The sequence below is a fragment of the Notothenia rossii genome (genome assembly GCF_949606895.1).
Source record: "Notothenia rossii genome assembly, chromosome: 6".
Classification (NCBI taxonomy): domain Eukaryota; kingdom Metazoa; phylum Chordata; class Actinopteri; order Perciformes; family Nototheniidae; genus Notothenia; species Notothenia rossii.
This window is the reverse complement of record NC_136909.1, coordinates 76,068,768-76,096,681: the sequence shown is the minus strand read 5'-3', so window position 1 is coordinate 76,096,681 and position 27,914 is coordinate 76,068,768. Positions and strand designations below refer to the sequence as shown.

The following is a 27,914-nucleotide window of genomic DNA, read 5'->3' as shown; positions in this document are numbered from 1 at the left end:
ATGCACACCTGAATGTTTTTACATGTGATAAGGTTTTCAAATAAAAACAATGAAAGGATTCATGTTAAGAAGCATATAAAGGGATGTCAAGATCTCCAGAGGTGGAGGGCAGCATGCATTTGAAAGGAAATCCTATTTACCACTCTAGTGTATGGATGGGTATTTGCCATTAGAAGCACATTTGTCTCACTTTCTGTCAGTATTGCCACTCAATCCCTCAAACAAACACACATACAGAGCAGTTCTCACGGTCTGCAGGTAGTGGAGAAACAAGCATTGTAATGAAAATGGTTGTATTAAATTGACAATTGGAAAGTATAAATCACAAACTGAGAGCCATTTCATTTATCATTATGAACAAACTTGTTGGTTTGCCCACCAAAGAAGTCAAAATGAGTTTGTTTTCTATATATTCTGAACGATCAGAGTCATTAGTGAATTATAGTATTATGGTCGTCATCCTGGAGGGAACTACTAATTGTTTAAGTTGTGTTTTTTTCTAACTGAAGATGGAGTGTTTAACTTTTGTCTCCCATTATGGCAGTGAGATTACCATATGTGAGAGAACATGGGGAACAAGAAGAAACCAAGAGTATGGCGGGAAATACTAAAAGGGGGTCTAGATAAAAAATAAACTTGGTGTTCAGAGGAAGGATTAGAAAAAACGTTTGCAAAGCATGAGTTTAAGAGTTCGCTCTTGGGGGCAAACTGGGCCCATTTAAATGTCAAAGTAGTCTTGCTCGCAAAGTCCTGCTATCCAGATTTAAACATCCTATAATGGAACATTGAAAGACAATAAAAATGTGAATGTTCACTTCATTATACCAGCAATAAGTGTTTCCTATACATTACGATATATGTACCGCAGTTATTCCTAAAGAATACGATAGAACGCCTCAGTTGGGACACCTTGCAGTAAGACCATAGTGTTTCGGGAAAATATGAAAACTAGTCACCAAGTCTACAAAGGAGTCAATACAAAAATGTAAATGACTGAATCCTCCAGCTTTTACCATTCTGAGGGGCATTAGTACAAATTCCAACTTGACCAAGTGAAAACATATTGATATAGGAAGTAACGAAGAAGAAGAAGTTCTGCTGTTTAAAGAAAATCTAATTTGCATTGCGGTTTAACCATCTTGCAATGTATCTTTACATTTCTAATGCCAACCAATCCATATCCATGAAAAGACAGGCTATCATAATTATCGCAAGTCGACATTTAATTTCTCAATAAATCCCTTTATTTGACATTTATACTCTCTTTCCCCCTGCTAATGTGGATTTAAGATAAAAAGGAAAATGAACATAGTTGGCGGCCGTCCAAGCCCCGAGTCTGTTCGGAAGATTTACGGCTCTTCATCTTCATGAGCGTGTATGTTAAGACTTAACAACATGTGCCATTGACTATATATACAGTAGAGCTCTAAAAGACTTTCTGCAAAGAGTACAAGGCCAATGTGTTTTTCCTATTGTCTATGTCTTTCCTACACATCAGGGTGAATTCACTCCTCTGAGGCTGAGCTACTGAATGCTTCTGGAAGCACCTCAAACCCTTGCAGACAGCACAGACATGTATAATTAAATACTTCATGATTAACGTGCGGTAGCTTATATTTCAGGTGCAGTCTCAGAGGTGAAACTGACTTTCACCTCAGCATGCTTCATAGATAAAGCATGACAGCTGACAGCTAGCACAGGGCCAATGCGTGGGCATCAGTAATCACACATACGTTACAAAAAGAAAAGCGCTGTATACCGTGGTATCACAGAGAGAAAATGAAGCCAGAGCAGAAGCATTGTTCTGGAGATTTCTAAGAAAGGCCCGTGTGACAGTGATAGCTCAGCTGTTTAAAAACCCCTTCCTTCCGCTCGGGAGTGCACAACCAGTCGTCTTTCTAATCAATCTGAGGCAGGGATATGTGCATGTAAGCGTGTGTAAATGTGTGAGTGTGTGTGTGTGTATTAGACAAAGTCTGGTAAGTCTCAGGATTCACCCTGTCCACGAGGAATGAATCTTGTTTTGGCAGAGCGAGAGGAGTTACAGGTTGGACTCCTCTGAGAACCAGGCACCAAGTTCAACATTATGACTGCAGGAGAATAGCAGCTTTGGCTAGAGGCTGTTGTGTTTGAATACTACAATATGTAGATTTTAAGACTGTCAGTGTGTCCTCTGAGTCTCTTACTCTTGAACTTTCATCACAAGGAAAAGCAGACAAAAGGATTATTTTTGCACTTGATAATACATTTCATATCTGTAACATGAAATCCTGCATTTCTTCCACAACATCTGTAATGGTCTTGGCTTCCTCTCCCTCTTTGACACAACTCTCATGTTGGCACGGGTACAGAATACCAACCAACCAGGGGAGAATAACTAAACAACGTTTTTTACAATTATTTATTTTCAGTGTGTTCAAAATAAAATGAGAGGAGAATGTAAAAGCACAGTCCAAATAAAAAGCATGATGTGTTTTTTGAACGGTGTGAGCACTTTACCTTTGTTCTTCAAATGTGTCAGTGACCTATAAATTCAGCTGAGTATCAAAACAATAACACTATTCAATCTAATACCTCATCATAAAGGACTTATCTATAACAACAAGGCTGTCATTCATCAAGATATCTTTTAATATATGAACAATTAGAAATATGGTACTCGGATCATCTTAATATAACATTTGTGCCACTTTTATACCTTCCCTTACAGTTTATTCATCTATCACTTTCTGTTGGCCATATTCTTTTAAATATGCGGTATATTTTATCCCTTTTTTTACTTTTACATATTTATAAGCATTGTTGAATGGCACCTGAGATTTAAGCTTTCTTTAACAAAACAAAAAACTTAAAACTGTTTTATCTAGTCCAATTCGACTTGAGAGAAACGACCCATTTGCTGAAGAGGGTTCACATTGAACTGTTGAGTAAATAGACAGGCGGCCTCATAGAAAACATGTGCATTTATATTATAAGCAGTATGTAATATATACTGAGGAGGTATAAAAGAACTGCAGCTTTTAAGAGAACCAACATGTTCTACTCTAGGTGTAAACAAAGGGTGGTGGCGTGTGCACCCGAGCACCATCATTAGGCGTGGCCAGGCCCGTGAAGGGTTGGAGATAAGGGCCCTTAGAATCAGGACAGCTAGTGAGTGCACCCTTAAGAAACATGGAGCCACCATCTACTGCTATTGTGTGTGTTCCAACCGTAGCACCATTGGAGGCGCAACGAGAACAGGGAAAAAGTATGTAAATGCAAATGCATCAAAAGATAAACATGCAAATGTAAAAACTGAGGGAAGCAGCAAAGTGGCGTAACACATCAGAATTCAAACGAGCAATTAAACACAGAACAACAGAGATGACAAATATATCTGAAACTGCACTGCAGAAAGCAAAAGCAATTACTGATGGCTGCTAGAAAAACAAAGCTCATACATTGGCATCTCATTTGCTGTGACTGACATGGCAGTAATGATGTCCAGATATTTTGAGGCAAAAGTTGAGGCACACTCGTTCTCTTCCCATCACCTCGTGCTGGTGTGTGCATATCCGGGAGAACTATACTGCCGTAGTGCCGTAGGACGAAGGCTTTCATTGGATAAGTGAAGAAAAATGCAGAAACGAGGATAGAGGGAAAGAGACAGAAAGAATGGCGTTGGAAGATAGAATTCCAGTGGGACGGAGCGGGGAAACATCTTCTGTTTCCAAGGCTGCCATGGTAACACTGTTGCCAGAGTGCAGAAAGAGATTGTAAAATGGTGATGGTGGCAGGGAAGCCCCCTCCCAGCTTTTTGAAGTTAGGGTTGTTACTGCCTGTATTTTGAGCTTTGCATGTGGCTTACTTAATTCAAAAAAAGGTATGAGTTCATGAGTCTGTGTGTTAAAGGTTTTCCCTGTGTGTGTGTGTGTTTGGTATGTGTGTGTCTGGACTATGGGCCCTGCTGCTGCCGTTTTCCTTATTCTCAGCTGAGGCGCAGGTGTAAGCCCGGAGCTAGACGCTCTGCTGGGGCTCTACACAGCATGAAAGGTTAAGACAGCCGGAGACTCAAACAGAAGCGATACAGTCAGTGCGTCAGTCATAAAACAGCCCTGCAGGTGTGGCTTTAAACTGCTTTTCCTGTTTAGGCTGTTAGTCTCAAGTGGCAAGACGTCTCATAATATGAACATGCTTCTTGCTCTGGGGGAATTTCGGGGTAACTGAGGACAGCGCACTGTGCTGGAGGATTATTTAGTTCTTACCTGTTTTACACTGTTATTTTCTGGTGTTATACTCCATTTACACCAAATGTGTTTGAGGCAGATTAAATAGAACGTAAATAGGGGGGGGTTGCTCAAACCACCTAGAGACGCATTCTAGCCCAGATTTTTAGAAGGTGTAAATGTATCTGTCTAAGTGTAACCCCAGTATAAGAGTAGTGAGCCTGAGGGGACGGTGGAACTTTTCTCCCACTCGTTATTCTTCTATGCTTGTCAGAATAAATTGGCTTAGTTATTAGTCAGCTAGCTCTTATCGCTAACTGTGCAGAAGTTATTTGTATGCTGGTGTTTGTGGCGGTTACCAAACAGTTGCAGGTGTATTACCACCATCCTTTAAAAATGGAGTTAAAATTAGTGGGAAGAATGTATTTCAATTGATCTTCTAACGGTCTAACAGATAAGTGCAAATGGAATGGGCAAAAATCTTACATGGATTTGATCTGGCTTTAAGACACTTGAGATGACAAGTGCATATGGGGTCTCAGAAACTGACATTGATCACTGGAAGATGATGCCTGCCAAACTAATCCTCCACAAATATAACAAGTAAGCATATGACTCACACCTGTTATATGGTTTTATCGATCATATGAACATAATGATGCATCTATGGAAAAGGAAATCTGTAAATGACGTTCCCTTCTGAGCTAGGGGAATCAAAACAACCAGAATGGGATTGGTAAAAGTTATAAGTTGTTTTAATGCACAACAGGTGAACAAAATGGCAGGCAAGCAGCCTGAAACAAACAAATTGCCACAAACACCGGTTTAAATAACAAACAATAGAGGCCACAAGGGTGCAAGTTTAAATGGGCAACCAAACTAAGGGAGGACTCTAAAAAGTGAGTCTAAACGCATACAGGGTAACTAAATACTCACACTAAATAAAGAAGGAAACAACCTCACTGTAAAAGTGGTACAACTAGCAAAGGAAGGCTGTAAGAAAACACAGCTAGGACAACAGTAAACAATACTAAACTAATCTAAGCATATCTAATCAAACTAATCTAAGCACATCTAATCACAACAATACTGCTAATCACAATAACACGGTCCACACAAGTTAACCCCCAGAACGAAGAGCAAATAGCGAGAGGCGTCTGTTCACTCAACAGAGCCTCCAGAGTGGTGATAGTCCGCGGCCTTTGTACTCCTCCCCAGCAGGTGTGCGCGGCGATTGGATGACGTCAATCCAAACACCATCTTCAGAGGCGGACCAGAGGATGGGCAGCCAATGACGTTGGGGCAACCACACAGCTCATTTACATAATCACACACACAGCTGCAAACAATCCCAGACAGGTTAACGAGCAGGCAGAAACAGCAACCGTAACACAGACGTCCCACGACGTCACATGACATCCTCACGAGGGGGAGCCACCATTTGTGGCTTCTCCTCAGACACAGCTTTATCTGGAAGCACCGATACAATCACAGGATCAGACAATGGGACATCAGAAACACTTTTACTCACCTGTGCATGTGTATGGGTGATCAGGCCAATACCGTTTGGCGGGGACATATTCTGCCGCTGTTCTTTACGCTTCAGAGCTGCGCAGTTGGCAATGACATGTCCAGGTTTGTGACAGTAAAAGCACTCTCTCTCCTCTCTGGTTACATTATACACACTCAACGGTTCAGTAGGTGGTGCGACTAACACACGGCGGGATCTGTCAGTAAAGACAGGGGAAAACACAGATTTATGCGTTAACACATACTCATCGGCTAACACAGCAGCAGCAGAGAGGGTATTTACTTTTTGCTCATTTAAGTAAACAACAATGTGCTCAGGCAAACATTTTTTAAACTTCTCCAACATGATCAATTCCCTTAGAGCAGAATAATGACATAACCCATTTAGCAAAAAACATTCCCTTTTCTCTGGCAAACGCGGCGTGAGTTTGATTAGGACCCTTCCTATGGTGTCTAAACTTTTGCCGGTAAGCTTCAGGGACTAACTCATACACTCTGAGGATGGCAAGCTTCACTGAGTCATACTGCAGGCTGTCCTCTAACGTGAGAGCCGCAACTTCTTCCTGAGCTTTTCCATGTAATTTGCACGTTACCATCAGAGCCCAAACTTCAGCCGGCCAACGCAACGCTGTAGCAATGCGCTCGAAGGCACCAAAATAAACATCCACCTCAGTCTCACAGAAGGTTGGCACTAACTAATTGTTTCTACTCACGTCAAAGGCAGGTGGAGGAGGTGGAAATAGCAAGTTTCTTCCGGCAGAGTCAAAAGCACCGGATGCGCGCAGTTGGGAGTCTAGCTCCAGCTGACGCATCCGGATCCGGACTTCCTCATCTGCCTCAATTTCTAGTTTCCGCACCTCTAGCTGTAACTGTGTCTGCCTGCTCCGCTCTTTATCCGCCGCCTCCAGCTGGAGACGGGCGAGACGGACCTTCAGTTTACTCCCTTCCCGGGAATCAGGACTACCAGGAGACGGTGGACTATAGCGAGGCGGCGCTTTACACTGCTCGCTCCCCTCGCTGTCACTACCCTCTCCTTTAGCACGGACATTTAGCACAGTGAGCTCAGCTTGTGCAGGCAGCACCAGAAAACCCCTTTCCACCAACTCATCCACCACCAGCCTTTAACTCTTTTTTTAATAATTGTTTTGCCACTGGGAGACCGAAATGTTGCGCTATCTCATACAAGTCGTCTCTACGGCACTGAACTAACTGCTCATGAGAAGGACAGACCAAAAACGACTCCAAATCAAAAGTTGCCTTACTCAGGTGAACTGCTTACAAAGTCCACCAAATTGTTTCTAGCTATGAAAAAAAAAACCCTATAACCCCAGGAATTATGTTAATATCCCGGACGAGCCCCCATGTATTACGTTCCCTTCTGAGCTAGGGGATTCAGAGGGAAGCAACACAACCATATTGGTATAATTATAAGTGGTTTATTTTTTACTGCAAAGTAAACAAAATGGCAGGCAAGCCGCCTGTAACAAACAAAGAAGGCCGAAATGGCACAGGTAGATAAATACCCAACAAAAGGAGGGCTCTAAAAAGGAGTCTAGTTGCATACACTATTACACCAAATAAGAAATGAAACAAAACCTCACTTTAAAAGTGGTACAAACTAATAACGGAACTGAACAAACACAGCGTTACCAAAGAACAATCCAATTGATGCTACTCTAACCAAAGCAAAGCTAATCTCGTACAAGTTAAGCACCGTTTACAGATTTAGTACCCAAACGAAGCGAGCGGCGTCTGTTCCCACAACAGAGCCTCCAGAGTGATCATTGTCCCCAAGCTTTGTAGTACTCTCCAGCAGGTGTGAGCCGGCTGGGCGCTGCGATTGGAGTGCGTCGGGCACGGCGTGCTCCAATCACAATCCTCAGGGGCGGACCAGGAGATGGTAGCCAATGACATGAGGGCAACCGCACAGCTCATTTACATAGAACACACACAGCTGCAAACACTCAGACAGATTAATGATCAGGTAGAAGGCAGGATCCGTAACAGAAGCCCTGAGAGCCAAAGTAAATTAGTGTGAAACAGAATGCTTGTTGCCAAAGTGGAATTTAGTAAGACTTTTCCCAGTGCAGGGATCAGATAGGTGTTGCCATGTTGTTGTTCCCTAAAATGCAATACTCACTAATATTGAGCAAATCTGAGAGAGAAGGTGCGATTGACCTTTCTTGCAAGATGAATGTTGTTTCTTACTTGGATGGGGAGGAAAATACTAAACAAAATCAGCAGAACAGGTTGTGTGTCTGGCAGTGAGTGCAAAGGCAGGGTTAAAGGAGGTAAGTACAGTGCTGGTTGTATATATTATTTTGAATTTGTTGAATGCTAATATTATTCGAATAGTTCTAGACACTTCTTCTTGCAATACATTATTATATTTTCTGTCCCACTTGATTTAGTCAGTTTCATCTAGCAAGTGTTGTCTGCAGTATCGGTCAGAGGCAGTGAAGAGGACCTGATGTTTGATAACCTGCAAATACAATTAGAGTTGCTTTCTGAGAGGCAATGAAATTCATATTTGCTGACCTCCATCCTCCCAGAACCAAGCTTAATTTCATGCCCCAAGGGAAGTGGATGATAGTGAATAAGCTTTGTGATATTGGTTTTAATTTATATTACCATCATTTGTTCAATTTAATTTGAACGAAGGGGCCATTTGACTTTTTTTCAGTTTTGACTTTATGTTTTGCAGAGTCTCCTGTCGGCGGGAGGACGAATTGAAAACGCGAGTGGTTTCTTCACCCCTTCTAGACAGGACATAAGCCATTAGACAAACTGTCAAAATGTACAAGGACTGTCCGGCCCCCAGTAAGAGGCACAAACACACAGAAAGCTAGCGTAATGCAGAAGTCACACGTGACATAATAATTATAAAATACATTTGATATGCTCTAGTTGCTAGAGGATGATGTATTATAAGAGCAGATTTTACAGGGAAAATATTTAAATATGTTGTCACTCAGATTGGCTCTTAAGATTACACCTTTTACAGAGACGTTCAACAAAAATGTTCGCTATTTTTGATGATGAAAACTCTATTTTGGCCAATAATTGATATCACAATTATTAAATACGACTATTCATTGACTTTGAAAACATCCATTTATTGAACTTTAAAACAAATAATAATTTGAACAATATCTTTTTAACTGTTGATTACCCTGAACGTATAATTAAACTGAAAAACTAATACAAAAATAAATAAAATAAATGATACATTTCTATTTACATTTAAATAAATAATATCAAAGATAATGAATTCCAATAAACAAGATCAACAAATATGTTGGTGCTCACTTCAACAAGCTACTAAACATATATAAATATGATAAATACAAACAAATTAGACTAAAATAAATTAGATCAAATATGTTGCAGTGTCACAACCTAGCAAAGCAAAATAATCGTTTTTTTCGATTATGTTGTTTTCGTAATTGTGGCAAGCCAAAATTGTAATTGTGATTAAAATACGATTAATTGCACAGCCCTAATGAAAACCTAATTCTGGTGGCATAACATGTCTTTCGAAACAAAGTTGCACATGAAAAATCACAATATAAAAATGTGATACTGTTACAAAGTAAAAAACCACCAAATGGTATTAAGAAAGTACAAATACTGGTCAAAAAAGTGCATTCAGAGGGTAAAAAGAAACTTGTCCATATTTTCTTGCTCTTGGTTTGGTTGCTACTAGCAACAGACTGTTAAACTGAAAGTAACTGCTGGAGGAAAAGTACTCACACTTTGTTGACCAATACGTTGGAGCCGGTGTGCACATCATTAGGACAAATGTTAAAAGGCTCTTGGGTGCTCTTCAAGTTGTTAATACACATATAAAGATGTTATAATATTCAAAACATTTCAGAATTGTTTCTTCCACTCAAGTTGCCTGAACAGAGAAAGACATTTGTTATCTCTCAGTCACTCATGGGTTTGATTAATGTTCGCATGATTATACATATTTTTCCTCTAGAATGATTCATATTCCATAAAAACGGAGCTGACTGTAGGACACCTGCGGAGTAAAGAGGCCTCTTGACGGAATAATTACCGTCTCAAAAAACACAAATGAACAAGAGTGGCACATATACAAATAATATGCAAACTCACGCTGGCATGCAGACACACACACACACCCCCACACACACACACCCCCACACACACCCCCACACACACACACACACACACACACACACACACACACACACACACACACACACACACACACACACACACACACACACACACACACACACACACACACACACACACACACACACACACACACACACACACACACACACACACACACACACACACACACACACACACACACACACACACACACACACACACACACTTCGACTGACAGAAAGCAAAAATGATGCAACAAATGATTTCTTCTTCTAGAAAATACTAGGTTTTATCTCATTTTAGTGTACATACTCCTTTTATACATTAAGGCATTGAGTAAAGATATAACATGACTAAATCTGGCTGATATTTGGTGTTCTCAGCAAATCAGGTATCAATAATTTGACAGATTTCAGTATGCAGTTTGAGTCGTCCACAGAAACGGCTATATAGGGAAATGTGTCATCTCATACAACCTGGGCCAGGGACTAAAAATAACCTACTTTCTGATGAAAAGCAAACACTCTTCATTTCCTCCATTTGATTTTCTACAGCCGGGCAGACCGAAAGTTATCAGGTTATTTTAACTGATTTCCTCTGAGGCAAATACTTTCTGGTTGATTGTATACATTGATGAGGACAACACACTATTAGGATGTATCTCTAGCTATTTATAATATTCAATTTACATGCTGCAGTGGTCATGTTCCCTTAAATAGGAGCAGTTTCCCTTATCATCGACATCATTAGCTCAAGTAGCAGTACGTCAACCATGACACTACAATTGAATTGCTGTTAAAAAGAAGAGATAACTGTTCGGTCCAGAAGCTGTTTTAAACTAGGATCATTAGTGACTTTTAAAAAGAACAACATGTTAACAGAGGTTCTGTTTTTCTTTGATATAACACACTGTTTTTTTGCTCATTTCATTTCTCTTTTCTTGTCGCTCCACAGTGAGACATTTTACTTTTTCCCTTGACCCCCTCCTCCTTTCACTTTTTCTGTTGCTAGACTTGTGAGAGAAATGAAAATGTGAAAGAACATGGTATTACACCATTGAGATATCACCGTTACCCTAACCCTTGGCATTGTATTGTTCTGCCATCTCACTCCTTTACCCCCATAATTATAACACTTGCCTGCAAAGGTAAAGTGTTCGCCAGCTTCTCCCATCCATTAGAGGTTTAAGATCTTTTTACTCTGCACCGTAAGACCCTCTGTCAGTGATGCGTGTCAGTACTACTCAAGTCCATTAATCATGACTCATGAAATTGGATCGCACTTATCCTTGTAAAATATATATCCACTGAAAAATGTCCCAACTACATCATTATTAAAAAGTATGTGTTGGCTGTGGTATTGAGCAAATATTTCCTGTTTACATATTTCCTCTACTCTGTCTACAACTTAACCCATAAGAACCCGACCAATTTTTACTTTTGGGAAAATTAAGGGGAACATAATTTAACTAAATAGACCACCTAGAACACATTTCTGACAAAAAACCCCCCTTAGTGTCAAATATCTGAAATGTGACATATATGTCACATTGGGCTTTAATGGTAAAATAACTCTTCTTTATAACTTAACTATAACAAATTTGGAACATTTTTTTTTGAACATTCTTTTAATTGAAGAATATAGAATATATTAACTAAATATAATTGAATCAGCTAAATTAACTGAACAGATCATAATCATATTTCTAATTGTGCATATATGTCACTTTGGGTTTACTGTGAAAGTTTAGGGTTAAAGTCCCGATCTGGTCCCGATGTGACATCAGTATCACAGCGATGTTGTCTCATTTGTTTCATATACATTTGATCAAGAAATGTTTCCACAACAGGTTAAATGTAATAAAGGACATATTATGTAAGCATTTTAATTCTTAAATGGCTTGAATTATACATTTAGCAACAAAATGTAGCTAGTTCTGTCAAATGTGTTAGTCTGGCACATGGACATCTTGGACATGTCGTTATGGGAACACAAAATCAAATGACCTGGACCATGACGTTCAGTGTGTGTCACTTAGGGACTTTGAGATCAAAATAAAGGCTAAAGCTGTATGAGGAACTTTCCAGAACATTTAAAGTGCATGTGACACCAGTGTCACGGTGATTTTCAAGTAACAACAGTTTTTATTTTAAATAGCTTAATGGCAAATTATCCTTTTGTAGTGACAATGGTACCCATCGTGACTGATTATCAATATAGACAGCTCAACCCATCTCGCCACTCATTATGACTTAAGTAGATGCTATTCCAAAGTAAAAGGGGGTCAACTGAATTCGTTTTTTTAATAATATTGTTTTGGTATCCATAAGATTACTGGACAATTTTACATGATTGGTTTTTAGATAAAGAACATTAGCATATCTGCTATCACAGTGCTAACTTAAGAGATAAATTAGAAGCTTATTTAAACGGACACTAAAACTACAATCTACTTAACGTGTGCATGTTTATGAGAAACCTCCAAACAATATTGGCAATAATTGATGAATAAGTGTTGGAAGGGAGGTTTGTTAATGTTACAGAGATGAGTGGAACATTCTTTTGTCCTCTCTAGGACAGATAAGAGCTAAAAGCACGCTTTTAGGAACACTTCTATTCAATCAGCCTCTGACAGGTGGCTTCCGACACAAAATGGAGAGGATCCCGTCAGTGCTCAGTGTCAGATTCATGCATTTAAATATTATGACTTCCACACCCCCAGTGTCTTTTCCATTTCAACGATGACATTGTTGGACATGGATGGATTTTAAATTAAACTGTTTTTATATTACTGTTAGAAAAATATAACTCGTCACCGGCTTGGTCTTCAATATCAGGATACATTTATTTATATCCTTGCAAGAATGGAAGTAGTCATCACACACAGGGCTGCATGGGACAAATAGTTCCCAGAACAGTGCCCTTCAGATGCTTATACAAGAGAGGGAGTTGGTTACTGTTTGAATATTGGTTCAAAGCAGTATTCTGACATTAGTTAAGATTAGCTAAGGCCTGTGTAAGCAATATAACATGACAGTGACGCCAAAGATCGCAGGGGGGGGCGCCAGGCCTCAGATGATTTGAGGCCAAATATCATATTTAGACTTTTTTTATTTTTTTTTTATGTAATTGTAACGCAATACATGATTGTCACTAAAAGCCTTGTCTCTACATTACAATAACATATAACAAATAATTGATTAATTAATTTGAATACAAATTCAAGTTAGTATTAAAGGCATAAAAAGACAGCAATGTATAATTCTTTCTTTAATAGAAATGTTTCTTCTGCCCGTAAAGTATCCAAACCAGGCTTGTCTGGATAAGCGCATTTTTAAAACATAGTCATTGTCCATGCCGGTTTCAGTTGGATGTCACAGTTGCTCCGATCAGATCGGTCTCCTCCATTTTGTAGATTATTTACGACTTTTGAATCCACATAAACACATCGGCAAAATCCGGTTTACTTTGAGCATGTGTTTTAAACAGTTTAATCCCTTTGTGAATTGTTTCCGCTTGCGTCGTCCTTTAATTTCTTCATACAGCGGGAATCCAAATGAAGGAATCCTGAGTCCAATAACCATCAGTCACTCTATAGTGCTCCTTAATTACGCTTTCATCCTCCTTTAACAAAATACTTCACATTCATCCAGTTTGTGACAGTAGTTGTAGCATCTTTGAGACTTTGAAACTTTAATTACCGCTGTTGCGGGAAATAGTTTTTTTGAAGCTGTTGTCGGCCAGTGGAAAAATATAATCATAAGAAATGACTCCGGAAAAGCTTCAGATAGAGCCATAAGAAATGAATGCAACTGATTATTTAATGTTTAATGTGATTTTGCAATAATTTAAGCTTTGTTAGTTCCAGGTTTAATATGTGCAATAAATTAATTTCAATAAGTTTTGCAATAAACATTGAACTAGTCCGGCCCTCGACGAGTACCGATTTTTTTTATTTTGGCCCACTGTGTATTTGAGTTTGACACCCCTGCTCTAGGGGCTGTGTCATCTGGCCAATTTTAGGAACATAACTATCATAACTTCAACACAGTGTCTCATGAGCGTCATCCATGTAGTCATACATCCGGCTACGTACACAGCTACGTAGGGCCTCTATTATCATGTGCTACTCTGATATAGAAGGAACATTCAGTATTTTCCCAACAATTACCACAGACGAAATAGAATAAAACCCAATATACCAGCAGAGACCTTTTATTCTCAAAAAAAGATGGGCTTCCCTCTGAGCTCTGTAACGTGGGTGGAGGGCTGGTCGTGGCATGACGGTCAGCTCAATATTTCTCAAGCAGCTGCTGCTGCAAGTCCGCAGACTCCACTGACTCCCACACGATGGGGTGAACATTGGTAGAACTGGCAGCAAAAGAATACATCTGATTAAGCCAGACGGTTTTCTATGTTAGGAGTCACTGAGATGTGGAGCCTGTCATAGAGAGCAAAAGCTCCCATCATGACAAAATAAATGCATTGATTGGGATAACAACAAATCATCATAATCAAAAGTTCTTAGGCGTGGGAATTTGAAATACTTGGATCAGTGTATCTGTATTTACTACACAGTCTTATGTTCTTTAAAGCTTCAGCTATCTTTGAATAAATTCCCAAGTGCATCTTATGGCATTTGCAAGACAACCCCACGCTGAATGAAAACAAATCACAAACGGGAGCCTCTAGCTAGCGCAATTACTGCTCTTGAACTCCAAACTGTCAACACAAGGCAGCTTTGTTTGAATATGAATAGAGTTCTGTTTAGCTTAAAATAAGACAGACTGTGAACTTTGCGCCATGTTGAAAACAGTCAAGCCAAATCAAAGCACTGTACACCAATTTTGTTTTTTTTACAGCTAAGCAATTCACTACATGTATAATGTGTTTGGGCTGATGCAGTAACAGAATCTTCATGCATATTTGATTGGCATCGCCTAAGTTGATAGCTTGATCAGAGTTCACGAGCAATGCTTAAAACACTTCTTCGCTTTGAGTGGTTGTTTTCCTTCGGGGGTGCCGGAAAATTGCAATTAACATTAGGAGCACAGATTATCTGTCTCATGCACTACTCCCAGGATATAGTGCGAGTCTCTGGAAATATGACACAACATTATTCTTCAATAAAAGTAACCAAGTGTAGCTTTAAGCCTCAAATATATTAGTAATAATTAGATCCATAATTATGAAGATAGTTCCTTTTCCTTTTGCCTCTAGGGTCTGTGACACTGGCGTAAATGACCTGTCCTGATTTCTCACGCTCTAAAGAGCTAATCCAGATGTAATCAGACTTGGCTGATTTTAATGATGACTTAGGGGGGGGAAGAAGATTACACTCTTCCACTCCTGCAGCACTGACAACATCGCTCTTTTAGCGCTTTCCAAAACGAGCCTTGCGGGAGGCCTCAAAGGAGTAGAATACACGTGAATATGTGTTTTTGTGTGTGTGTGTGTGTGTGTGTGTGTGTGTGTGTGTGTGTGTGTGTGTGTGTGTGTGTGTGTGTGTGTGTGTGTGTGTGTGTGTGTGTGTGTGTGTGTGTGTGTGTGTGTGTGTGTGTGGGTCAGAGATAATAATATGGTTCAAAAGAATGGGGAGTTTAGGAAAAAAAGTGTTAATGACAGAAATTAAGACATTTTAGGTCGAGGCAACTCAAAAGATTTGACTAAGAGAAATGTTTAAAGTGACGAGGAAACCAATTCAAATGCCCTCAACTTAACATAAAATATTATTCCAGGCTGAGAATTCTTATGCTTGGTGCTGCCACTAATTTGTTCAGAGACACCACACCTTTTCTCGGCGCTGTGTAACCCGAGGTTAATCATCTACAAGTGTTAAATTGAATGATAATTCACAGTTGAGCACATTCTAATAACCAGCATGGCACCAATGACATATGTTGATTAATATTTCCTAGGTTTGTGTTGTGAAAGTGGGAGAGGAGGATGAACAGGAATCCCAACTTTGCTGTGAGTGATATACAGTATTGTGTCAAAAATATTGTTCTGAGATAATGTATTATAATGTAACTAAAGGCATGTCAGTAGGAAGTAAATACATGCTATAAATAAATGCTTCTTTAGATGGATGAACATGGTGAGAAGGGGAGCTTATTTTAAAACATATTTTCTGTCAAATGATCAGTACAAAGTGATGTACGTTGAGCATTAAACCGTGTTAATAGTATTATAGGTCACTAGCTAAATGTATTTCTTATCATGACAGTGTACTACTTTCCCTGCACACTTCATTGCTGGAAACCTAAGTCTAATCTTTATTTAAGTACCACTTTCATGTAGCCCCCCGGTGCTTTTGGAAGGAATGGTGGATCTGCTGAGCAAATGGCAGAAGCTTCATACTTCGGCTGAATCATCGTGGGCCAGACGTAGACTGTTTTGAGTCATTTCAAACCCCATTAAAATGTATGGCACTCACAACAAAAATCAAGATTACTGTCACAGAAAAGCACAACGTTTGGATGTTTCAAAAAAAAAACACGCTCTCCACATGTACACTGTCATGACAAGAATACAGAGAGGAAATGTCTAGATCATCCTATATTTATATCATGTAATGAGCCAAAATATGATTATAAGAACACACAAACACACAGCATTTGCATAATTCTCATAGGCGGAAATTCAGTAACAATAAATGATGACTGAGCCATACAAATGAGTGATGGCTTGTACTATTTTATCCTGGGGTGACATCCATATTTATATTATCTTCCAAATTCAAATAGCTTTATTGGTATGATCGTGACAACATTAAAGTATTGTTTCCTCATGCTTAAACACTCTTTTGGCGTGCTACATGTGCTAGTTGCCCAGCCATGGAAGTATATACAGGGAACAACATTGATCTTTTGTTGCAAATAATTGGGAACATTTGAAGGGTGAGGGATTACATTCACTACAAGGAGAGGGGAGGAAAGGAGAGCACGGATACATGATAATGATAACTTGCTTGGCTGTGGGCAGCGACGCTATTCATAGCCATCCTTTACTCTGAGGTGGGATTACATTCAATTGAGAGGAGCTTTCAGGGGCTGAGAGAAAACAGGTGTTAAACAATAGTCAGCAGGGTGTGCATTGAGATAAAAGCGATTTTAATTTAAGTAGCAACATTCGTTTTATACATGTATACCAATTACACTCTATATGCACATACAGACACCAGTCATTGTTTGAAAGGACTATCAAAATGTCATATTTAAGATGTAATGTCAATAAAGTGGACACACCTGCTTCATAATACACCATCAAAACACCTTGATTACTCTCTCTCTGTACGCCCACACACCGGTGCACCACGAGATGATGCAAGTCAAGAGGCCACTTGGCAGCATCAATGGGAGTATATTTTCTACTAAAGGAGCAATTTTGTATCACATTTGCTCACTGAATCATCCTGGATAAAAAAATGCATCCTCTGTCTGCATAAAGACATGTGTGCTACAAGTTTGACGCACATCAAATATGTCGTCACTGCCTATGTGTGTTGCACTGAAACGATTTTTGCAAATAGATAAGATGCATATGTCTTAATCGTTTCACCACATTACATCTAATGCGAAATTGAAACCAAAGCGGCTGAAATCGGAAAATACTTATGATCATGTTGCATTACAAGAAGATGACAGGTGTTTAACATTTAAAATCAATGTTTTGATGGTATAATGTAGCTTAAACATACCGTCAGTTTAAATGTTGTTTTATACTGAAAAAAACAGAAATTCTCGTGCACAACCAGTTGTTAAGCTTTTATTCTGAAAATCCTTCATCTCCGGTTAGCATTTAGCATGTGGCTAATATACCATTTCAATTCCTATAGAGGTGAATTTAGTAGCGAAATGACATGGAGTGATGCACACCGAAACCTACTGATTTAACACTACAACTATAGACGTCGAGATATTATTATTGCTGAATATTAAATGAAGGTACAGTTTATTTGAATACGTTATTGTTTACAGACGTGGGTAGCATGTGACAACTCCCGGAAACCAAAATGCCGTGAAGTATTTCCAGTATTTTTAAAGTATGAATTACAGCCGTAAAATTGCAATAAATGAAAAGTGATGAGAGAGAATATGAGGAGAAGAGGCGTGTTTAAGTATATATTGAATGTACGATGTCTGAATCCTCCGTTATGAGCTATGAGAGATACATTATATATTTATATATAGTCTATGGTTATGAGCAACATGGAAGATCGGAGGAGGGAATACCCCCCACAACGCCAACCGGCAGATGATCGAGAGCCACCAGGGGATATTTAACAGCTGGAAGTGTGTTTCTCTGGCTCTCTTTTTCACCTTTGACCCCCGAGAACACAGCTGTTTTTCTCACTGAACATCTTCTGCTTGTAACATTACCAGCGCCTTTTTTAATTAAAGTACCCATTTGAACCTTCTCAGAGACTCCATTAGTCTCCTTTTTTAAAGCTTCTCTCCTGAACGCGAGAATAACGAACACAGTTATCACAGGATAACATTAGATAAGTTACAATTCGATGCAACAACAATACAATGGAATCTAGACAAATTGGCCTCCACTCTGCTTAAAAAGTGGAGGCCATATTCCTACTTATTATCAGGTCTCTGTTGGTTTGCATCAATGTGATGTTTATCCTGTGTTTACCGTTTGTTCAGTATAAGCAGTAAACACTTGTTGCATAAATGTAGAGTCTGCATGGCTGTTGATCGCCTCACTGGAAAAAAACCATCAACACTGCCCAATCATTTGAAAACGTTCACAGACATCCTTCAATCTTTCTAGTACTGCCTTGGGTATTATTTGCGTCCAAAAGGTTGTGGAGCTAATGGTTGGCAACCCACGAGCATTAAGACATTCATCTGCGCCCTCACTACAGGATAACTAGCTCCCTGAGTCTCAACGCAATTTAGTCAAGCCTCCAAATAATACGTTTACCTACTGCGGTGAGCTGCAGGCTCCCTCCATATCTTATTTCCCAGTGCACCACACTCCCACACGCCAAAACACTCCATTGCACTATGCATAGCGGTAGAATACGTCTAGCCTCCCACTCTTGTTGCTTTGGGGTCAAATTAGAAGCTTACTCTAATAATTTCTCTCAAGACCTATCTCCATTTATTTGTGCCTTCAGTTTACATCGGGGGTAATCACACCTAAATATATGAATTGTTCATTGGATAAGATATAACAAGATCCAGATATAGTCCAACGTAAAAACAAACAAACAATAATGCCTTAACGCCCTAAAATATTATGGAAGCTGTATGGACTCTGGTATTATTGTTTCAATCTACCGGGCCGACTATTTTTACAGTTTTTGTTAGTGTGTTACGATTGCTTACTGTTATATTTGTGTGTATGTAATGTGTGAGTGCACAGATCTGTACCACACATCCAGTAGCGGCTGTAGAGAAAGAGATTGTCAACAGTGACGGTGACAATTTAAGAGATGATTAGACATGATTTCAACTGTAACAATGTGCCTATGAAAATAAGTCAGTGCACTACCTGGAGAAGATATTTTCAAGGTGTTGTTAGAAACTATATCTACAGGCTATATCTATATTTATATCAAACAAGTAAGTCTTTTCATTTACCATCTGTTTATGTGTATATCTGTGTGTATCTGATATCTGTGCGCGCTTGTACCGGATGCCTGCATAAATGGTTATACATACATCAGTTTGTGTATACATTTTTATGACATGCTGTGTGTTTTGGGGTTCCTGCTCCAAGAAAGTGTCTCTAACTAAAATAAGTGTCAGGCTTTGAAATGAGGGCATTTCCTCTGTGGTTTGGCCCTATTTTAAAGTGCTGCAAAACTCTTGGACTGTACTGTAGAGGAACAATTGTGTTGTGTGTGCGACTGAACAGTCATAATGTGTGTTTATATGTACAGGAAATCCTGGAGTTTATGAGTTGTTGTGTTAACACTGGTATACATTTTGTGTATGTGTGTTCATAGAGCCAAAAGGCATGCAGGAAAACAGGAATTGACCCCCCGATCTGAAAGGTCAACGCGGATATGCCTTAAACTTTAATTCTCTTTAACATCCAGCAGAGGGCGACTCAACTGGTTGCAAAAATCGGTCAATTTTTTTATAGAAGTCTAGAAAACGACCTTACTTCTTATTTGACTTTTTATTTCATTACAATTGTGCAGACATGCCTTTGGTCTCAATTGCTAGTTGGTTTAGTTGGTTTGTGTGTAAGTCAATGGGCATCGGATTTATTAAGTGTATAGAATCGGATATACACTGCAGGCCCAGATCGAAGAAAGCAATAATTGTATGATGATAAATAAATACCACATTGTTAGCTTTTAACTCTGAAAAAGTGTCACACTGGGATGATGGGAAAGACAAAAAATCTAACAGACAAAATACCAAGTAGACTGAGTCTTCTCTGACAAATGTTCTTCTAATATTACTACTTGTCCCTGTTGCCACAAAGCTCCAGGGAGATCTCCAGATTTGTTTTGGGGTCAGACTGGAGTCTTTCTTTTCATTACTCTGACATACAGTGTATTGTATGAAGTCGAAATGAAAGCATTTCTTGCAAAAGATAATGAACTGGGAAAACCCCAAAGCTATTCTAAAAAGTATTGCAATAAACTGCGCTTGACATAAAAGAAGCACTGAATATTTGTTTTATAGTTGCCCCTACGACCCAGTTTCTTCTAAAACATTGGGCTGAATGTAGAAATGCAATAACGTCTAGGTGCAGGTTATAGGTTCACTGCTCTGATGAAAACCAGCAAAGCCTGGAAAAAAGTCAGCTCTTCACATCAGAGATATATGTCAAGGTGAAATATATGAAAAAGACAAGAGAAAGGAATTTCGAAAGACCCAGGCCTCGAATCAATCACCAGTCCGGTGTACAACTGGAAGAAAATGGATGAGATTTAGCATTGTTTCTGATCTTTGAAAGACTGGTTATTCTGTAAGGATTGCTTCAAAAGAACTTTACATTAATCAAGGTGGGGTCAAAAAAGAAGCAATGCATTCTGGGCATCTCTCGCACTGGCTATGTTCGAACCACAGCTAGAAAATCACTAAACTCGGACATTTTACATTGACGTTCAATGGAGCAATGCTCTGTGGCCAAAGAGAGAAAATGCTAGATTTAAAAAACGGGGAGAAAACGATTTCACCTCTTTTTGATCCGAGTAAAGAGAGCATTATGATTTGGAGTTGGAGCCCCTGGGCCAGCACAGATTGCGATCATTAGCGGGACAATCATTTCCATATTCTTTGGGGATATTGTACAGAAGAATAGCAAGGGTAGCTGGTTGTAATTTAAAACGTATATTTGTCACAAAGTTTGATAATTGTCCAGAGCAATCAGAAAATCAAGACGTTCAACTAAAAAAACTATATATATATAAAAAGACTTAAGCATACTCATTCCAGACTCCTGACCTTAAACCAATTAAAACACTGTGGCGTAACTTGAAGCAAGCCATCCATGCAAGGTATTAGAAAAACACCAATTAGCTCCAACTTCTGAACAAGACTAATTGTCAAGAATGCCTCCCGTTTGCTTTCCAAGCCTAACCATCAGCTAGAGAAAAGTTTTGGATGCCAGTTCTAGCCAACAATACAATACCATAACATTAAAAAAGGTCCACTGATTTCTCCTCTTTAAAGATACCAGTATGACTTTGGTTTAAATATACTATAATAACTATCATTCTTGACACATCTCCAGTTCCATATTCAATGCTTTAAAAAGGCATGTGATATTCACCATATCCATATTGTGCATGCCCAAAGCATCAAGCTGTTGCAGGTCATGTATGACGCTTAAGAAGATCGGCTGCATTATTAATCCAATTTTGTCCAAGGGTAAAAAGTGTCTTTCACTTGACATTGCTAATGTGTATTCTTCTTTCCAGCACTAACAAACGTGAAGCTGTGGGCCATCGACCGACAATGTTTTCAGACGATCATGATGAGGACGGGTCTCATCAAGCACACAGAGTACATGCAGTTTCTGAAAAGGTGAGGAAGCTTGCATACATTTGTCCCACAATGACATTGCCAGTGAATAGGGCTTTGATCTAAAATTCTAAAAAATGTAGTTAACTAAATTAATAATTAATCCAGTGGGAATGTGCATGTTGCTCCGAAGATTATACTCCTCATATTTCCCATTAAGTTATATAGCTCAAAGTGCACTGCCGATGCATCACATATGGTGACATACTGGAAGAATGCTTTATGCGGATATCAAGTTTCTTTCATATTCTATCAGAGAGCCTCACCCCCAAACCACCAGGTACCCATTATGACTTAAAAGGCTTGCATGGAGTATAGGATAAAAGAAAGATTGATCAAACGACAGAGGGAGAGCATGTGTTCAGTTATCAAGATGCATGAGATGCAATTACAGAATACATCTCTTCTCACCCTCATCTCTGTACGACGCTTCTGTTTTCCCGCCACTTTGTTCTTCATCGAGCCAATCGTGAACATTACATCACAACTTCCCTCTATTTCATATGCCACTCTCATTTTCTCATGACTTGGTTTCAGGGCTGATTGTCATTTTGTCTTCTCACTTCGTTTCACTTATGCACTCCACTATTTCCGTGATGTAAGTTCTCACATAATAAAAGCACACGCTCTGCCTTGGATCGTTTCTACTGAGGGGAACCTCATGAATCACGGGGATCAGGATCAGACTGACACTTTTTGACAGGCGGGAAACCAGCTCTTCTCTAGAACTTCCAAGAAATCTTCATACCCAAACTACTAAATAGGTCGTATAATAACTCCTTGCAAACTCATTGACTGTTCCTGAAATAAGTCCTTTTGATGTTTCGAAATAACTTAAACGCACATTTTTCACATAGCACGCAGCCATAGGAATACAGACATACAAATATAAATACAAATATTCCTCCTTTGACATTAGCAGGTCAACCTTTGTTGTATCTACAATGCCTTTTCACTAGGAAGGAAACTTTTAATACATAACATGAAAAAACACTTCCAACCAGATACAAATAACACTTACTCTCAAACCCTAAGACTGAAGCTATTTAGGTGATGGCTTTGACTAAAAAAAGGACCCAACTCTATAAAAGCATGTTTGGCAGCTCTTGCCTCTCAGTGGTTATTTTAAAACTATCCAACCGATATGTAAATATGTTATAGATCTACATACAAATTGCTTGGCTTGGGCTCTGTTTGGAGGAGTATCTGGGGGGGGGGGGGGAGATTATATATTTAAAGCATAATCTTTTAATCCACAATAAGCACATAATAATGTTTTGTTGCCAAGAAGCATATCTAATACAGAGAAAGATGTGATTAATTTGAGTTTAAGAGCAAACACATTCAGGTCCTTCAGAGTCTTCCTCCCAAACTGCTGTGAATGAACATATTTGCTCTCACAAGTTGTGTAGGAACACAAATGAAATACTGACAGACAAATCCCACATGGAATAACATACAGGAAGTAAGTGTGCTTGTGAATAGCTTGTTTTATTGCCTCTTCCAAGCATGTATTTCATATTACTCACATTGCTCCAGGAGGAGATACTACACGATGGTGTGTAATGAACTGACAAACATCGCCTAGGTTTGCAAAACACATATTGCTGCAATTTATTTGTTTAAGGGTTGGTGGGCTTTTTACTCAACCATCTGCCTCCTTCCACTTTAGATAAAAGTCTCGCTATACAGCATGAAATAACAAAGCCATCTGCCCGATGATTTGTGAAGAGCTCAGAAGAACGATCATAGAAATGCATTAATCAAGACAAAACACTTCACCAAAGAAGTGCCAATTTCTCACGGCTTTTTTCAGGTGATTGGAAAATCGCGACAGAATTTATTAAAGGTTGTCTCGTGCTTTACTCACGTTCAAACAGTAAGGAGGTTTATTTGATGTTAGAACGTTTCAAATGATCAACAACCCTGCATTAGTGAAACCACACTTTCCCATTGGCCTATTATAATGAATTAATTTCCTGTAACACAGTTAATATGTTAAATGTAAATTAACTGCAACAGACGCTTATTGTTTGTGTCAACAGCTTCACAGCTCAAGGGATTGTAACTCCATATGTTTCATGTAGAGTGGGGTCATCTGTTCACTGCCTAGCTGATTAACTAGAAGCAACAACACGAGGATCAACACAGCAGCTAGGGCCCGGGTTGGGGGGCAAGACGAAATGGTTCAGATTACTGTAATAAAGCATGGGAAATGAGGGGAAAGAGGGAGATGGAGAAACACTGAGAGAGAAAGATGATATGGTGAGATAAGTCCTTTGTTCGCCAACAAGGGTTATTTTCTCTCGTCCTTCATAAACATTGGGCCAGTTTTATTTTAGTAAGCTTGATAACAGGCAGATAGCATTCATTGAGGATGCCGGGAAGCCAACGGAAAACAAACATTAGGGCCTCATACTGGCATATTCAACCAAAGGACCAGCTTTCCTGCCGTGTAACTAGACACGTAGCACACTCCATGCTGAAATATTAATATGTATATACTGTAATGCAATATACAGCCCAGCTCCCATAGCATAATATTGATTTTTATGTGTTCCTGTTGCCTGTATTTATGTGCATATGTTCACCGCACATTAAAGTGTTAAGATCACTGTTAAGATCGCGGAAAAGGTAGGACCCAAATGCAGACTACAAAAAAGGTAAAAGGTCTAGAAACAAAAGCGAGCTTTATTTAAAAGCTGATAAACAAAAACATGGCATGAATCGAAAACATAGATAGCACAAGGTAGCATAGACACACAAAACTGACCATGACCAACAAGGAGGGAGACAGGAGAGACAAACAATGAACCGACAGGGGAACACAGGAAAAGACAAGACTAAATACAGAGAGGGGTAATCGCGGGACAAGAAACAGCTGGGCAGGGGAGGTAGAAACACAAGGGCAACAGGTGAACACAATTAGACAATCAGACACAGGAGGAAAAACACAGGAAGGAAGACAAGAGACAGGGAGAACAGAATTACAAAATAACACCCAAAACAAGACAGACTAAACTAAAAACGTGACATGATATTGGGATCGTGACATAAAGGTCTGCTTCTTTCTGGTAAACTCTTTTAAAGCCTCGTCAGATACTTCGCTGATATCAACACTGCTTTTTCTTTCTTTTTTCTACAGCGTTCCTACATTCCACGACCTGCAGGAAGACATTCTGAGCAAGCTTGCTGATATCCTAGAGGAGGTAAGTGCCTTGTTGTTAAACCTGAAAAATCAGATGTCACAGGCCTACTCCACACATCTTAAGAGGTTTCTATACATTAACGTCCTTTTGATGTAGTCAGGAGGGGAGCCAGAAGGGAGAATGAAGAGAGGATGGAACGTGAAAGTGTGCGTTGTGGGATTTAAGAGTTGTTGTTACTTCGTTTTTATTTTGGTTTTAGCTCAGTGTGGTGATGTTGAATTAATGCACCAACTAGTAACTGACAGTTAATTTCATGAACAGTTCAGGAGAGTCTGAATTGATGTAACCATTTCAGCTTTCGAAGGGCGCCAAACAATGTAAGCAAAGTGAGGCACAGCGTAATTGATTTCAGTTAATGATGCAGGGTGACATCTGTTAAATGTCAGCACGGCAACCTACTTTCAGCAGTTAATTGTTTCAAAGTGAACAAACTAATTTCACAGTACCATTATTTTAATGTAAACAAATGGCTGACTGCAAGGCAGATAATATACTCCTGAAACTCTACACTACAGCTTGTGTTGCTTTGATATGCATTTGACATAAATGGACGAAATGGAGGCATGCAAAATCATTTGTACGTCTCTCTAACTGTTTTTTTCACGCTGGTGACACTGTTCCCGTTCCATTCCTTATTTATCAACTTCATAACATTTACAGAGAGGAAGTTGTTGGGAATAAAAAACATTGAACAAACTAACTATACATACATATAAAAAAGGAAAATTAAATGCAAGTAAAAACAAAATAAGAGTTTAAACTTAAATGAGTACAAGTTTAAATAATGTATTAAAATATAACATGGATCATTACTTCCATTAATTGCAATAAATGATCTCAGTGTAAACAGGAAGGTATTAATGTTAAATGAGTGCAAGTTTAAATAATGTATTAAAATATAACATGGATCATTACTTCCATTAATTGCAATGAATGATCTCAGTGTAAACAGGAAGGTATTAAGTGTAGATGCCAGTGGACATTTTGTGTCTCAATAACACATCTCTACCCATCTGCACACCACTCTGTTTGATGTTTTTTCCAGCATAATTTAGTTATGCAAACACGTTTTCACTTGTGTGCTGCTAACATCCAGACTTCAAATAAGGCTTCTGGCTGCTTTTGTTATTCAATGACACCGAGCGTACATTTGCATTCATTTATGTAGCTAAGATGAATTAGTTCCAGATCTTTTAGATTTTATGAAAAGATAAAGTACATTTAATTAAACAAATGTTATTATCAAATGAGGACCATTACATTTTTACCATGGTTTTTAACTATATTTTCAAGTAGTGTATCCTGTAAAAAAAGCAAATGATTTGTTTTAGTTTAAAACATCCCTTAGTTCTTTAATGAGAACAAAAACAATTGTAGCCACCCCCTCAATTTACTGACTATAATTACTTTAAGAACCAGCACAAAGACAATTTTCAAAGCTGTAATTAGTTACTTCAGAAACAATGAAACAGAAAAAAGAGAAGGCAGTAAATTCAGAGTCTCATTAGTTGAGTTGTCATACCTGATGTAAGGAATAAGTCCTTGACTGACAGGAAAGCATGAAAAATGACCACAAAGTCCAATTTTCTAACTGCGCTGCGGTGAATTGCATTGGGCAAGCCAGCGACTCTTGGATTCCACATCAATGCAGAATAGTTTAACTACATGTAGCAGACGCCTCTTTTTATTGTATTTTAGTCCGCCTTAATATACATGTATCTTATTAAAAACAGCATTTTATTTATTGAAACACGAAGGTCCAATACAAAGAGAAGCATCCTACACATCCACTGTTGTAATACAATGTTGCATTGAATCATTATGTCACATACCATGAAAGCTAAGAGAAGAGGTAAGAGGCTTTTCCACAAAATAATTTCATACGCATTTGAAATAGAAACAGCAGTAAACTTCAATAGAAATATCTCTCTTACTTGTCCAGTGAAGCAACATGACACTGGGTCACTAGATGTTGATATGTCACATGTACTGTCTTTTTTTTAAGCATCATTGTCACTTGGCAAGTTAGCACGGGGTATTAAAAACATTTAAGAGTCATTCAAACGGTATCTATTTGATGATTCCCGAGTGAAACCCTGTGGTTAAGTGCGAGGGCTTGGATATGCGCTATGTCCTCTGACTGTGAAATTAGTAAAGATAGGGTGCGTGCGTGCCTAATATCCAACATATATCTAGGTTCCTAGGAGTGCGGTCCCAGGACTGCGGTCCTCAAACTGCAGTCTCCTGGGCTGCAGCTACATGCTACTCGGTTTTAGAGTGGATGTCTGTCTAATATCCAACATACAACTAACTTCAACGCGACTGACGTGTTTTAAGTGGATAATACACTTTGCTGAGACGCAAAACCAAAAAGTATATACAACTTGTTATAATGCGCCATTCCCCACATAATTCAACCTGTGTTTAATATAAAACTAATGTTAATCAGACTGAGCTCATGATGTTACCTGTCTCATGTTAGGTTCTGCAGCTCTATCGCCCACTTTCCTGCGTTGCTTTTCAGTTTGGGTAACCATGTTTACTCTGCCGAACAAAACCAACATCACCACGCTGTCATGTGGCTTTCAAGTTATCCTCTTACAAAGATGCTTGGGATCCCGAAAACTATTCTTCACCAGGTTCAATCACCTCTGAACAATTACAAAACCGGAAGCTAAAACCGTGCACTCTGACAAGCTAGCTGTGAGCCGTTTTTTCCGTTTGAGAACTCCTCGTTAAATCAAAGTATTTTACCACGGGTTGGTTTATAACTATAGCTGGCGAATAGTGGACACACACTGAGGTATTTAATCTTAAATCTT

General features: G+C 39.0%; 1 protein-coding gene and 1 long non-coding RNA gene across 3 annotated transcripts in view; one reads left to right on the top strand and one right to left on the bottom strand.

Moving 5' to 3' along the window:
• Positions 1-27,914, top strand: part of LOC307044466 (cGMP-dependent protein kinase 1) — an 83,422-nt gene that overhangs the window by 31,666 nt on the left and 23,842 nt on the right. For both annotated transcript variants that reach the window (XM_079689734.1, XM_079689733.1), the window contains exons 4-5: positions 21,781-21,886; positions 25,029-25,092. In XM_079689734.1, coding sequence (XP_079545860.1) covers positions 21,781-21,886; positions 25,029-25,092 — 170 coding nt within the window. The remainder of the gene's footprint in view (positions 1-21,780; positions 21,887-25,028; positions 25,093-27,914) is intronic.
• LOC307044482 lies at positions 4,943-6,724 on the bottom strand. Its single transcript, XR_013809647.1, has 2 exons — positions 5,769-6,724; positions 4,943-5,675 (listed from the first exon to the last, which is right to left on the bottom strand). It is a non-coding gene; the product is annotated as an uncharacterized lncRNA (long non-coding RNA).